Below are 12319 nucleotides of genomic sequence, written 5' to 3'. Positions count from 1 at the left end.
CTGCTCGCGTTCCGCTTCGCCTTCAACCTCTTCTCGACCATCACGGGCGCACCGATCGTGTCGTGGGTCACCCACCTCGACATGGGCTGGATCAACATCACGCCGCGCCTCCTCTTCATCTCGGCGACCATGTACTACGGCCGCGTTGCGCTGCAGTGGAACTGGCGCCGCGTCCTCGCTTTCTGGACCTTCTCCAACATTGTGCTCATGGCCCTCGCCACGTTCTTTGTCATCTGCGACGTCTCGCGCAACGCGTACCTCTACTCGGTGCTGCTCGTGCTCACGGGCGTCCCCGTCTCGGTCATCAACCTCATCATGGGATTTCTCATGGTCGAGATGGCCGGCGTCGGCTACGAAGCCGTCATGGCGGGTCTTTGGGCCTCGATCCGCGACCTCAACGTGCCGATCGCCAACAAGGTGCGCTCGTGGCTCCTCGACGGCTTTCCCGCCACGATGAGCTTGAAGAACGACGCAGAGACCAAGCATCACGCCGCCTACATGCACCTTATTGCGTTTGCGATCCAGCTGATCGGTCTTGTTTGGATCGTCTTGCTGCCGTCGCAAAAGGCACCGCTGGCTCTGATGAAGCAGCGCGGCGGCGCCACGTCATTCGGCGTCCTTGTCGTGCTCGGCTACGTTGCGCTCATGGCGTTCTCGTGGGAACAAAACGTGCACAACTATGTCCAATAAGAACTGCCAGTACTAGACACACTAAGATACAACTAAGAATCGACTATTTATGATTTCATACACTCGACTGCGCGTCGGTGCCTACTACTAGTACGTGGCAACAGGACGTCTCTTTTGAGCGTGCGATGTCATCTCATGATTGGCGAAAGGAATGCGCTACAACAACAATACCGCCATGCTGTCGTCGCGGATGCCCGTCGACGCTTGTCCTGCAACGAACGCGCTGCTTGTTTCTGTTCAGCAGCAAACGTTTGAGATGATTGCCGTCGGACCGATTACGCTCCAGCGACGGTTGATGAACAATGAAGCTCGACGCGGCCCCCGTGGGCCTGTTTGCGTTTTCGCGATCACGCCTGCGTCGCAGTGTTGGTCACCGTGTACGTCACCAAGCCACACACCTCTACTGCAAGGGAGACGCTCGCGAATGCGTCAAGCTCCCGGAGAGCGTCCCTAGTATCTCCAACAGAGAGTCTTGTGCAGAGAGTCGACGCCAGGTACTGTGGCCTTGGCGCCTCCTTCGAGGTGGCTATATTCGTCGCGACGCACATATCGCAGACCACGTGGCGCTCGGATTTGCGTCCATCTGGATGGCCACGTCGTTTTTATGGTGCGAGAGTGCACTTCACGCAGGTAAACGGCAGGGTGCGGTATCTGTGACAGGCACCGCAACCGTCATGTCAACATGCGCCCAAGGGCGGCGATGCCAGTCATTCGAGAATTCAACCTCATGAGCGCATCTCCATCACCCGTGGCGCCACCTCTGGACGTCGCGTGCGGGGACCCAATCAACGGCGGCGACTACTGCGGCGACTCGACGACACTGCACGTCTCGAGCAACGACGAGAGCACGAATGGCGAGGCGCTGGCGCCCGGCGAGACGGTCGGTCTCTTGTCCAAGCCCGCGCTCGTGCTCTACTTCCAGTCGATCGTGTCGACCTTCATGCAGAACGTCCTGCCGCCGCTCAAGCTCTACGTCTTCATGGCGTATCTGCACAGCTCTGCAGACAACTACGCGCAGCTCACCGCGCTCGAGAACCTCGCGTGGTCGCTGCGCGTGCTCTTTGCTCTCCTTTCCGACTACCTCCCGGTGTTTGGCCACCGCCGGCGCTTCTGGCTCAGCCTCGGCTGGGTGATTACGTGCGTGAGCCTCGCCGTCATGGGCTTCTCGTCGTTCGGGTCGCCGTTCTGCGACCCGAAAGACTACCCGACATGCTGGAACCCCAAGGCTAACACGACGAAGGCGGCGTACGACTTTGGAGCCCCGGGCCGCGTCGCCTGGTACCGCATCCCGACCTTCTTTGCGACGCTTGGCGTCGTCCTTGTCGCCGCCAACGTCGACGGACTCATGGTCGAGTACGCACAGCGCGAGCCAATCGCAACGCGCGGCCAGATCCAGGCCGTGGTGTACGCGCTCACGGGCACTGGCGGCCTCGCAGCGCGCTTCTTTATTCAGCTCATGCTCAACGGCAAGCGCTACGGCGGCTCCTACGACTGGTCTGTCGGTGCCAATGTCCCGTACCTCCTCAGTCTCGGCGGCGGTCTCGTCGCGCTTTTGACTGCGCTGGTGTTTGTGCACGACAGTCCTCGGCCGTTCGTCCCGTTTCGCCAGTGGCTCGGCGGTCTCTGGCTGCTCTTGACCAACCGCGCCGTGTACCAGCTGCTCATCTTCCGGTTCTTCTACTACCTCTTCAACAACGTGTACGGCAACCCGCTCTTGGCGTTTGGTATCCCGCTCGTGCGCTGGGTCGACGACTTGGACATGGGCTGGATCAACATCACGCCGCGCCTCCTCTTCGTGCCCGTGACGGGCTACGTCGGTCGGACCGGGTTGCAGTGGAACTGGCGCTACGTCGCGGCCGGCGCCACCGGCGTCAACATTGCGCTCATGGCGTTTGCGAGCTTTTTTGTCATTTATGACGTGTGCCGCAACGCGTGGTTCTACACGGCCGTCATCGTCCTCACGGGTGCTCCCGTTGCGATCAACTACCTTCTCCAGGGTCTTGTCATGGTCGAGCTCGCGGGCGTCGGGTACGAAGCGATGACTGCCGCGCTCTGGGCGACAATCAAAGACCTCAACGTGCCGATCGCGCTCAAGTGGCACAGTTTCATCACCGACCAGTTTCCGGTCAAGAGCATGCTTCTCAAGGACGACGACCACACCCGCAACCACGTCGCGTCGACCCACGCGATTTCGTTTGCGATTCAATTCGTCGGCCTCGCGTGGTTCCTTCTCGTGCCGACCCAGAAGCTCGCGATGCGTGCGCTCAAGCACGGCGCTGGCTCGCGTCTTGGCGGGGCGGTCGTCGTTGTCGGCTACTTCGCGATGCTCGTGTTCCTTTGGCAACAAAACATCGACAGCTATAGCAACTAAGTTACTCTATTTTACTAATGCATCTATCACCTCACGCACCAATTTTGTCGCTGGGAACGCCAGGAACCACAAGCGATGACGTGATCGTTACACGTCGTTACAGATGGACCCCAGCCCTGGCGGCGGATGGCAGCGTGCGGTAAAGTTCTTAGTACAATAAGAAATGTAGTGCGGTTAATGTTTATGGAAGTGCGGTCGCTAGGTATTAGTAGTTGTAGAGACTCTGCTGCAGCGCAAAGATGATCAATACGAGGTAGGCGAGAACGACGAGGACGCCCGCAATGGGCGACCGATCGTTGCGCGCGAGCAACTGCAGCGTCGGGAGCCGGTGTGTTGGGAGGAAGACCACAAAGAGAACGCCAATCAGCTGGAGGGAAAAGCTTATGACGTGCGAGTACATGACGTTGTCGCGCGTGTGCGGATCGTTGAGGAGCGCAGTGTTGGCGGGAAAAGCGTCGTTCATGATGAGGCGCCAGCGCGCGGCGACAGGTAGCATGAGGTTGCTCACGGCACCGTAGAGCGCTGCAATGGTGGCTTCATGGCCGACGCCGGCCACCTCGACCATGACCCAGCCGGGCATGAGCGTCATAAACGCCAATGCAATCGCACTCAGCGCCAAGATGACGAGGTAAAAGTATTGGTTGCGGCAGACGTCGAAAATGACAAAAAAGGTCGCCAAGGCCGTGAGCACGATGCTAAAGACGGACGCAATACCCACGCACTTGCGCCAGTTCCACTGCAGTCCCCGGCGCATGATCTGAATCAACGTCGGGACGTAGAGGATGCGGCCCATGACGTTGGACCAGCCGATGCTGATGTCGGTCACCCACGAAATGATCGGCGTGCCCAACGGGCTCTGGAAGAGCGAGTAGAAGATGCGAAACACCACGAGCTGGTACACGGCGCGGTTTTGCACCAGGCGCCAGAGCCCGGTCGTCCACTCGGCCAGCGACTTGATGTGGTTGTGGGTGTCGCGGAAGTAGCAAATGGCCAAGAGAAGCGCGACGGTGCTCAAGCCAAAGCCAATCATGTAGGCGACCGCGGGACCGGCCGAAAAGTCGTACGTGCCGCCGTACCGCGGCGCGTTCAGTCCAAAGAGGCCAAAGAAGCGGGCGTACAGAATGCCGAGGCCCGAGATAAAGTACGTGAACGCCTGCAGCCGGCCGCGGAGCGCCAGCGGCTCGCGGTGGCAGTACTCGACCATGACGCCGTCGAGCGACGCCTGCACCATCGCAACACCGAGGTGCACAAAGAAGGTGGGAGTTCGGTACCATGCGGCTTGGTTGGGCGCGTCCAGGTTGTACGCTGCTCGCGTCGTGTTGGCCTTGGGGTTCCAGCACGTTGGGTACACTTGGGGGTCGCAGTAGGGGTCGCCGACGGACGAAAAGGCCATGACCGACACGCTGGCAACGGTCACGACCCAGCCCAGCACGAGCCACAGCTTGCGCCGGTAGCCAAAGAGCGTGACGTAGTCCGAGCAAACGGCAAAGAAGATACGTGGCACCCACGCCATCCACTGGAGCCAGGTGAACTGGGCGACGACGTGCGCCGGCGCATGCAGATAGGCGGTGAAGAGGTACGTGTTGAGAGGCGGTAGCGCCCACTGCAGAAAACTCGCCGCGATGCTCTGAATGTAAAAGACGATGGCGTCGCGCGAGTTGAGAGCGAGGGCACCGCCGGGGGCGAGGGCCGAGGCTGGATCGTGAGCAAAGTCATCGGAGAGGCCAGCGAAGTCGACGTCGCTCGAGTCTGTCGGTGGGGGGTCTTTCGAAAGCGAGGTGGGTGGCGGGATGTCGACCATGGTAACTTATAAAGAATGGGGCTAGTCGAATATATTTGACAACCGATAACTTTGTCGCTACTCTATGAAGCGAGCATTTTACACGATGCTTATGGGGCGCAAACCTTGGCGTGATCGCCTTGCAACAAATTGACGTGGTCTTTGACGTGTAGGTTAAAGTCGCTGGTTCCCGCGTTAAAGAGAGCGGGCTCGCACGTTCGACGACTCTGTTCAAGCCTGCGTAGTGTAGGGCGTCCAAATGCCTTGAGTGGCATTCAATGTTATGATATTGGTTGTCTTCGTCAAGCCAGGAGTGTGTGGTTGCGCCAATACCAACGTGGTGCGTCACATGGGTTTAACCTATGTATTGGTTGAGTAAAACGTACGTGGCACATAGAATGGCTCAAGCTATGGAACCGAGGCCATTTCATATCCGTTTACACCGAGAGGTTCGACGCAAACACGATATTTGATTGAAACTCAGTATGGACCCAGCGAACGCGCGGTGGTTACCCGCGCCATGACGTCTGATCCTGCTTGATCAGCTCAGTTTGTGTGAAAGGGCACGAGGAGGTGCGGTGTGCAAATGCTGTTTGCATGGGATGCTGCCTCTATTGGCGTAACTTGGGGCTTACTGGAGCTCGAGCCACGCAGCGGCATCGACGCGAGACGCTCGTCATCGAGCTCGGTATTTTCGTCGCATTTTGACATTAGGCGCGCGTTTGAGGCTCGTTCAACGGAGGTTCAACTGCATTTCTTTACCGACTCATTGTTGGGCGCTGATACGCTGAATACCGAGTCCCACACGACGCTAGGTTGGTGACGCAACACAAGAATGAAGGATGATGCAGGCCATGAGTGTGTTTCCCAAAGCGTGAGAATGCCATGCACAACGTTGTAAAGTGTAGCAGTGACGAGACTGCACAGGTGGCCGCAGGTTTGACATCAACGCCTGCTGATAAGGCCTGATTTTATATGTGGTAAAACGTCTAATTGTGGCGTAACGGCCATATTTAGAAAGGTGAAACGGGCAGTTCTCAAGCGCGATTTTAGGGGCCACGTGGTGGACGATGTGACCAAACTCGCGCCAAAACTATAGCTAAAACCACCCAGAATCCACGCCTTGCGGACGTGCAAAGGACCATGTGACTACCAAGGACTATTCCCGTCGTTCGCTTGTGCTGGTAGCGCCAACCTGCGATGGCATCTCAAAATTCAATCGGGTGCTGTAGTCTCTGCCAGATTCTTGAGATTGCTAGTTCTCAGTGACATCTCGCCGTCTTGAATACGAGTTTGCTTATCTTGGCGCCGCGAGGTATCAGCTCTAGCGCGATCCGTGCTTATCTGCAACGGCAAGCAACAACCACCACTCAAGGCTGACTCAAGGCCCACATAAAACGCAAGTGGCCGTCGCAGGGTCCGCCTTCTGCTTGTTTTCTATGCGAGTAATGCGGCGGAACGCGCGCTTCAGCGCTTACGCTACGAGTAGCCTCGCAATGACGATGGGCATTTGATTGAGTCAAGCAGAGGCCACCGCATCGGCCAGCGATAAACACCGCATCGGGCGTGACGTTAAACACGCGGTAAATGTATTTTAGTGCGTTTAAACACCTCTTTTCCGGTCTTTAACGTGAGGTCGGAGCAAGACACGTCACGTTAAACCCGGATAACTCGGGCGATGGATAAGCGTAATCGTCAAACCAACGAGCGACAGCCTGCGAGAATGACTCGCATGCGCAGGAGCGAATGATCCCGACCTTCGGACGATCCAACTACTAATCTATCGTAATAAATTTTGTCGCGGGCTTGCACACAAGAGTCATTTTCCAATTTGCCTCGGCCATGACAACGGCAACAACGGACCCGCACGTCGAGCTCCACCCCGAGGGCTTCTTTGTCGAGACGCCGGAAGCGAGCTTCAAGCCGTTTGCGTCCGGTGACGACGACCCGTCGACGGCCCTCGCGCCGGGCGAGCCCGTCGTGATGAAGTCGCGGCCCGCGATTGTATTTTTCGTGGAAATGTTCATGGCCAACCTCCTCCAGGTCCTCCTGCCGCCGCTCAACACGTACATTTATGGCTCGTACCTTCACGGCTCGGCGGCGCACGTCGCTCAGATCGCGTCGCTTCAAGCCGGCGCGTGGACCTTGCGCGTCTTCTTTGCGATTCTCATCGACATTGTGCCCGTCTTTGGCTACCGGCGCAAGTTTTGGCTCGTCGCGGGCTGGCTCGTCACGATCGGCGCGCTTCTCTCCATGGCGTGCCGGTCATTTGGCGACCCGTACTGCGACCCAAAGGACCACCCGGGCTGCGCAACCGCGCTCAACCCCAACGGCTCGTTCTACAATCTCGACGCGCCCAACTCGGTTCCGTGGTTTCGGACGCCCATCTTCTTCCTGATGCTCGGCATCATGATCGTGCAGGCGACGCTCGACGGCGTCCTCATCGAGTACGCGCAGCGCGACCCGATCAGCACCCGCGGTATCTTCCAGGGCTTCACCTACTTCTTCCAAGGCATTGGCGCGGTCTGGGGCCGCCTCTTCCTCCAGCTCTTCCTCAACAGCAGGCGCTACGGGGGCTACTACGACTGGTCGGCGGGCCCCAACACCCCGTACTTTGTCGCGATCTTCTTTAGCCTCTGCGCGTTCGTTCCGGCCATCGCGCTCTTCCGCGACACGAAGAACCACATCAAGAGCGTACCCGAGTGGTTTGGCCAGCTCTGGACGCTGCTGCAGAACCGCGCCGTGTACCAGCTGCTCGCGTTCCGGTTCCTGACCAACCTCTTCCAGAGCCCGACGGGACCGACGGTCGTGACGTGGGTCAAGCATCTCGACTTGGGCTGGGCGAACGTGATCCCACGCGTCCCGTACATCCCCACGATCATCCTCACAACCAAGAAGGGCCGGTCGTGGAACTGGCAAAAGGCGCTCTTCATCGCGACGCTGGTCGGCATCCTCCTCACGGCGTTCCCCGTGCTCTTTGTCGTCTGGGACGTGTGCCGCAACGACTACTTTTACATCATCCTCTTCGCGCTCGCGATCGTCTCGACGGGCATGAACACGCTCATTCCCGGGTGGGCGCTCGTCGAGGTCGCCGGCGTCGGCCACGAAGCCACGATTGCTGCCATCTTTGCCACCATCAAGGACCTCAACGTGCCCCTTACGACCCGCTGGCGCACCTACATGGCCGAGTCGTACCCGGCCAACCTGGCACTGCTCAACGACAGCCACACGCAGAACCAAGTCGGGTACAACTGGCTCATCTGCCTCGGCATTCAACTCGTCGGCCTCGCGTTTATCTTTCTCATTCCGTCCCATCGCCAGCCGCTGCTTGCGATGAAGCAAGCCAGCAAGGGCTCGATGATCGGCGGCGCGCTCGTCATCGCCGGGTACATCGCTCTCTTTGTCGTCGACTGGCAGCAAAACTTCAAGGACTACTAAGCGAACGTTTCTATACACTAAACTATGCATAATACAGAACCTTGCACCAATGATACGGTGGTGCTCTGTGCTCTTGTGTTCACGCATGGTTCTGCACCATGGTGCTTGAAGCTTTGACGGCTACCTCGGCAAAAGGCAGCGCTGCCGGGTGGTAGAGTCGCTGCCAAGAGCCGGTCCCGTCCAATCGAATGGTAAAGTCGAAACGGCGCGTTGCGGGGCTGCCACGTCATAACCTTCGAGTAGCCCAGATAGTCCTCACACATCCCACCTACAAGAACGGCGACTATCTAGCGTTAATACATGCAAATAGGCTTTGCTACTTTGTTTTCGACTAGTATCAGCACCAGCTACTAGACCAAAAGAATGACTCGAGTCCTCATGTACCGTGATGTGATCATCACTGGTGACCTGAGTCGTAATCGTGCTTGAAGTGCAGCTCACGTCACTGGCTCCAAGCTGTTTAAACACACACCTGTCGCCGTTTTTGTGTGTTTTAACCAACATTCTTCGCGTTAAACGTCGCTTCGACATGGAGTAAAATGGTTTGACCTGGACGCGACTGAGCGGTGGCAGCATCATCGATGACGGTTCCCAAATATGATGATGGTCGAGGAACAGTCCGAGGATGGTTCCACTTCGACTAAGCTTACACCTCCAAGCGAATCATTTCTCGATTTGCCTTGCAGCATGGACCTTCAGCAGCAGCCGGACCTTGAAGCGCACTACAAGCCACTTGGCGACAGCGACCCGTCGACCGCCCTCGCGCCCGGTGGCGCCGTCCCACTCAAGTCGACGACAGCGATCACGTTCTTTGTCCTCTCGGTCGTCTCGACCTTTTTCCAGACCGTGGCGCCACCGCTCAACGCGTCAGTCTTTGGCGCGTACCTCCACGGCGCCGTGCCGACCGTCGCGCAGTTTGCCTCGCTCCAAGCGATTGCGTGGACGCTCCGTGTGCTCTTCGCCTTCCTCTCGGACGCGATCCAAGTCGGCGGCTACCGGCGCAAGCTCTGGCTGCTTGTGGGCTGGATCGTCTGCGTCGCCAGCGTCGGGTGCATCGCCTTCTCGGACTTTGGCGCGCCGTTCTGCGACCCAAAGGAGTACCCAAGCTGCTGGAACCCCAAGGCCAACACGACGAAAACGGCTTACGATGTCTCGGCGCCGAGCCGCGTCGCCTGGTACCGGGCACCGACGTTCTTTGCGATGCTCGGCGTTGTTCTCGTGCAAGCGAACCTTGATGGCGTCCTCGTCGAAATTGCCCAGCGCGAGCCGATCAGCGTTCGGGGGACGTTCCAGACGCTCACGTACTTCATCTCGGGCATCGGCGGCGTCCTCGCGCGCTTCTTCATGCTCTTTTGCCTCAGCGCCAAGCGCTATGGCGGCGGCTACGACTGGTCCGCGGGCCCCAACGCGCCGTTCTACATTGCGTTTGGCCTCGGACTCGTCGCCATTGTCCTCACGATCAGCGTCTTTCGAGACACCCACAACCCGATCCAGGGCCTTCCCAACTGGTGCCGTCAGCTTTGGACGCTGCTGCAGACGCGTGCGCTGTACCAGCTCCTATCGTTTCGCTTGCTCACGAGCGTCTTTCAGAGCCCGACGGGACCGTCGGTGATGACGTGGGTCACCAACCTCGACCTTGCGTGGGCCAACGTCATCCCTCGCATCCCGTATGTGCCCACGATGATCATTACGCTCAAGAAGGGCATGGGCTGGAACTGGCGCAAGGCCGTCTTCATCACGACCCTCGGCAGCATCATTGTGACTTCGATCGCAACCTTTTTTGTCATTTACGACGTCTGCCGCAACGACTACTTTTACATCATCGTCATCGCGCCGGCCTCGATCGCACTCGGTATGAACACGCTCATGCCCGGCTGGGCCATGGTCGAGGTCGCGACCCCCGGCCACGAAGCCACGACCGCCGCCATCTACGCCACCATCAAGGATCTCGTCGTGCCCATCACGGCTCGCTGGCGCGCCTACATGGCCGAGTCGTTTCCTGCCAACCTGGCGCTGCTCAACGACAACCACACGCAGAACCAAGTCGGGTACAACTGGATCGTCTGTCTCAGCATTCAAGTCGCGGGACTTGCGTTCATCGTACTCCTACCGGCGCAGCGCAAGCCGTTGCTCGAGATGAAGGCGCGCGGCGAGCTCTCGGTCTTGGCCGCGGTGGTCGTGGTCGTGGCGTACTTTGCATTGTTGGTGTTTGCGTGGCAGCAAAACCTAAAAGACTACTAAATCTTAGTTATTTAAACGAATTCGATTACAAGTATCGACGACAATACAACATGAATATCTTGCACTGTGGGTGTCTGTCCTTCAGAACAGATCGATCTGGTGAAGTATAGAACAAGCACGTCGTTTGCTGCAGAGAGCGAATATGACGTGTGGTCGGAAGAGACGTGAAGCGAGTCAACTACAGCTACATGCCAGTGCGTTTGAAACCTGCAGCTCGGCATTGATTCGTGGCTCTGCCACGTCATGCCTAAAATTAGAGCCCGCAGCTCGTGCTGCCACGTATAGATAGGTCGATGTGACGGGTGCCTTTGTAGCCGCCGCACTTTGTTGACGCCTTGTCGCGGGTGGCATTATCTTTTTTTCACTCGTATGCCACTTTGCATGCTGGCCGTAAACGAAATTGAAGTACAACGGTCCCTACGACAAGTAATTCCATTTAAACGCGCACGAAAAGACATAGAACACACATTTTAGCCTGTTTAACGTACCAGGTTTGCAATCCCATCGTTTTCTTCCGCCCATGCCAAAATGACCAAAGCATCATCCTCCTAAAGTGGGATGAAGATTGAGCTGGGAGCTTGCAAAAGATCATTCTGCGATTCGCTCTCTTCAGCACACATGAGCCTCCACAATTGCACCGCCGATATCGAAGCCAACTACAAGCCTATTGGTGACGCCGACCCCGCGACGGCCATCGCACCCGGTGGCGCCGTCCCACTCAGATCACCGACAGCCATCACCTTTTACCGGCTCACGATCCTCGCCAGCTTCTTTCAGACGATTGCTGCACCGCTCAATACGTCCATTTTTGCCTTGTACCTGCACGGCGCGCCACCCACCGTCGCGCAACTAACGTCACTGCAAGCCATTGCATGGTCGCTGCGCGTGGCTTGTGCCATGTGCTCAGATACCATCAAACTCGGCGGCTACCGGCGCAAGCTCTGGCTGCTAATGGGGTGGATCATCACGACTACAAGTGTCGCTGTGATGGCGTTCTCGGACTTTGGCCCGCCGTACTGTGATCCCAATGTCAATCCCGGGTGCATGCGCACAGCGCCCACCAACGCGAAAAGCCAGATCTACGACTTGTCGGCGCCCAGTCGCGTGCGCTGGTACCGTGTTCCCACGTTCTTTTCGGCGGTCGGCATGGTCATGGTGCAAACGACGCTCGACGGCGCCATGGTCGAGATCGCCCACCGGGAGCCGGTCGATATTCGCGGCCAATTCCAGACGGTCGCTGTACTCGTTAGCGGTATCGGTGCGGTGCTGACTCGTGTTTTGCTGCAGTTTGGCTTCAACGAAAAGCGCTACGGCGGCAATTACGACTACTCGGCGGGGCCTCACGTTGCATACGGCATTCTCTTTGGTCTTGGTCTCCTGGGTTGTGTCGCGACGGCCTTGCGCTTCGAAGACACGCTCAGCCCAATCGAAGAGTGTTTCAACTGGTGGCGCCAACTCTGGTCACTGCTACAAACGCGCGCAGTCTACCAGCTCCTATCGTTTCGCTTGCTCACGAGCGTCTTTCAGAGCACGTCGGGACCGTCGGTGATGAATTGGGTCACCAACCTCGATTTTGTGTGGACCAATGTCGTTCAGCGCGTTCCATTTACCCCGACGTTGATTGTCATCTTCTTCAAGGGCATGGGCTGGAACTGGCGCAAGGTCGTCTTCATCACGACCCTCGGCAGCATCGTCGTCACGGCGATCCCGGTCCTCTGTGTCACGTGGAATGTCTGCCGCAACGCGTACTTTTACGTCCTCATCCTTTGGCTCTCCTTTGTGGGGGTCGCCACAAACAC

At 58.0% G+C, this 12319-nt stretch overlaps 6 protein-coding genes across 6 annotated transcripts in view; 5 read left to right on the top strand and 1 right to left on the bottom strand.

Annotated features, from left to right (window-relative positions):
* Window positions 1-2: 2 nt before the first annotated feature.
* Window positions 3-743, top strand: SDRG_15884 (hypothetical protein). Its single transcript, XM_008622070.1, has one exon. It carries the CDS (start codon window positions 82-84, stop codon window positions 688-690), a length of 609 nt encoding a protein of 202 aa, XP_008620292.1. The 5' UTR covers window positions 3-81; the 3' UTR covers window positions 691-743.
* Window positions 744-1365: 622 nt separating this feature from the next.
* Window positions 1366-3095, top strand: SDRG_15883 (hypothetical protein). Its single transcript, XM_008622069.1, has one exon. The coding sequence runs from the start codon at window positions 1373-1375 to the stop codon at window positions 3059-3061; it is 1689 nt and encodes a 562-aa protein (XP_008620291.1). The 5' UTR covers window positions 1366-1372; the 3' UTR covers window positions 3062-3095.
* A 126-nt stretch (window positions 3096-3221) lies between these two features.
* Window positions 3222-4862, bottom strand: SDRG_15882 (hypothetical protein; the record flags this gene model as incomplete). The annotated part of the gene is made up of 1 exon (XM_008622068.1): window positions 3222-4862. The coding sequence occupies one exon, from the start codon at window positions 4860-4862 to the stop codon at window positions 3267-3269; it is 1596 nt and encodes a 531-aa protein (XP_008620290.1). The 3' UTR covers window positions 3222-3266.
* Window positions 4863-6669: 1807 nt separating this feature from the next.
* Window positions 6670-8349, top strand: SDRG_15881 (hypothetical protein). Its single transcript, XM_008622067.1, has one exon. The coding sequence runs from the start codon at window positions 6684-6686 to the stop codon at window positions 8277-8279; it is 1596 nt and encodes a 531-aa protein (XP_008620289.1). The 5' UTR covers window positions 6670-6683; the 3' UTR covers window positions 8280-8349.
* Window positions 8350-8842: 493 nt separating this feature from the next.
* On the top strand, window positions 8843-10590 carry SDRG_15880 (hypothetical protein). The gene has a single exon (XM_008622066.1). The coding sequence runs from the start codon at window positions 8877-8879 to the stop codon at window positions 10518-10520; it is 1644 nt and encodes a 547-aa protein (XP_008620288.1). The 5' UTR covers window positions 8843-8876; the 3' UTR covers window positions 10521-10590.
* A 548-nt stretch (window positions 10591-11138) lies between these two features.
* SDRG_15879 (hypothetical protein) overlaps window positions 11139-12319 on the top strand; it is a gene marked incomplete at both ends in the record, with an annotated part of 1779 nt that continues 598 nt past the window's right edge. The window contains one exon of the mRNA XM_008622065.1: window positions 11139-12305. Coding sequence (XP_008620287.1) covers window positions 11139-12305 — 1167 coding nt within the window. The remainder of the gene's footprint in view (window positions 12306-12319) is intronic.

Source organism: Saprolegnia diclina (assembly GCF_000281045.1).
Source record: "Saprolegnia diclina VS20 unplaced genomic scaffold supercont1.104, whole genome shotgun sequence".
NCBI classification, from domain to species: domain Eukaryota; phylum Oomycota; class Saprolegniomycetes; order Saprolegniales; family Saprolegniaceae; genus Saprolegnia; species Saprolegnia diclina.
This window is presented reverse-complemented; position numbering and strand designations above follow the sequence as displayed.

Excerpts from the sequence above, each read along its gene's own strand:
- SDRG_15880 (XM_008622066.1), top strand. The coding sequence starts at position 8,877 with ATGATGATGGTCGAGGAACAGTCCGAGGATGGTTCCACTTCGACTAAG.
- SDRG_15884 (XM_008622070.1), top strand. The coding sequence starts at position 82 with ATGGGCTGGATCAACATCACGCCGCGCCTCCTCTTCATCTCGGCGACC.
- SDRG_15881 (XM_008622067.1), top strand. The coding sequence starts at position 6,684 with ATGACAACGGCAACAACGGACCCGCACGTCGAGCTCCACCCCGAGGGC.
- SDRG_15883 (XM_008622069.1), top strand. The coding sequence starts at position 1,373 with ATGCGCCCAAGGGCGGCGATGCCAGTCATTCGAGAATTCAACCTCATG.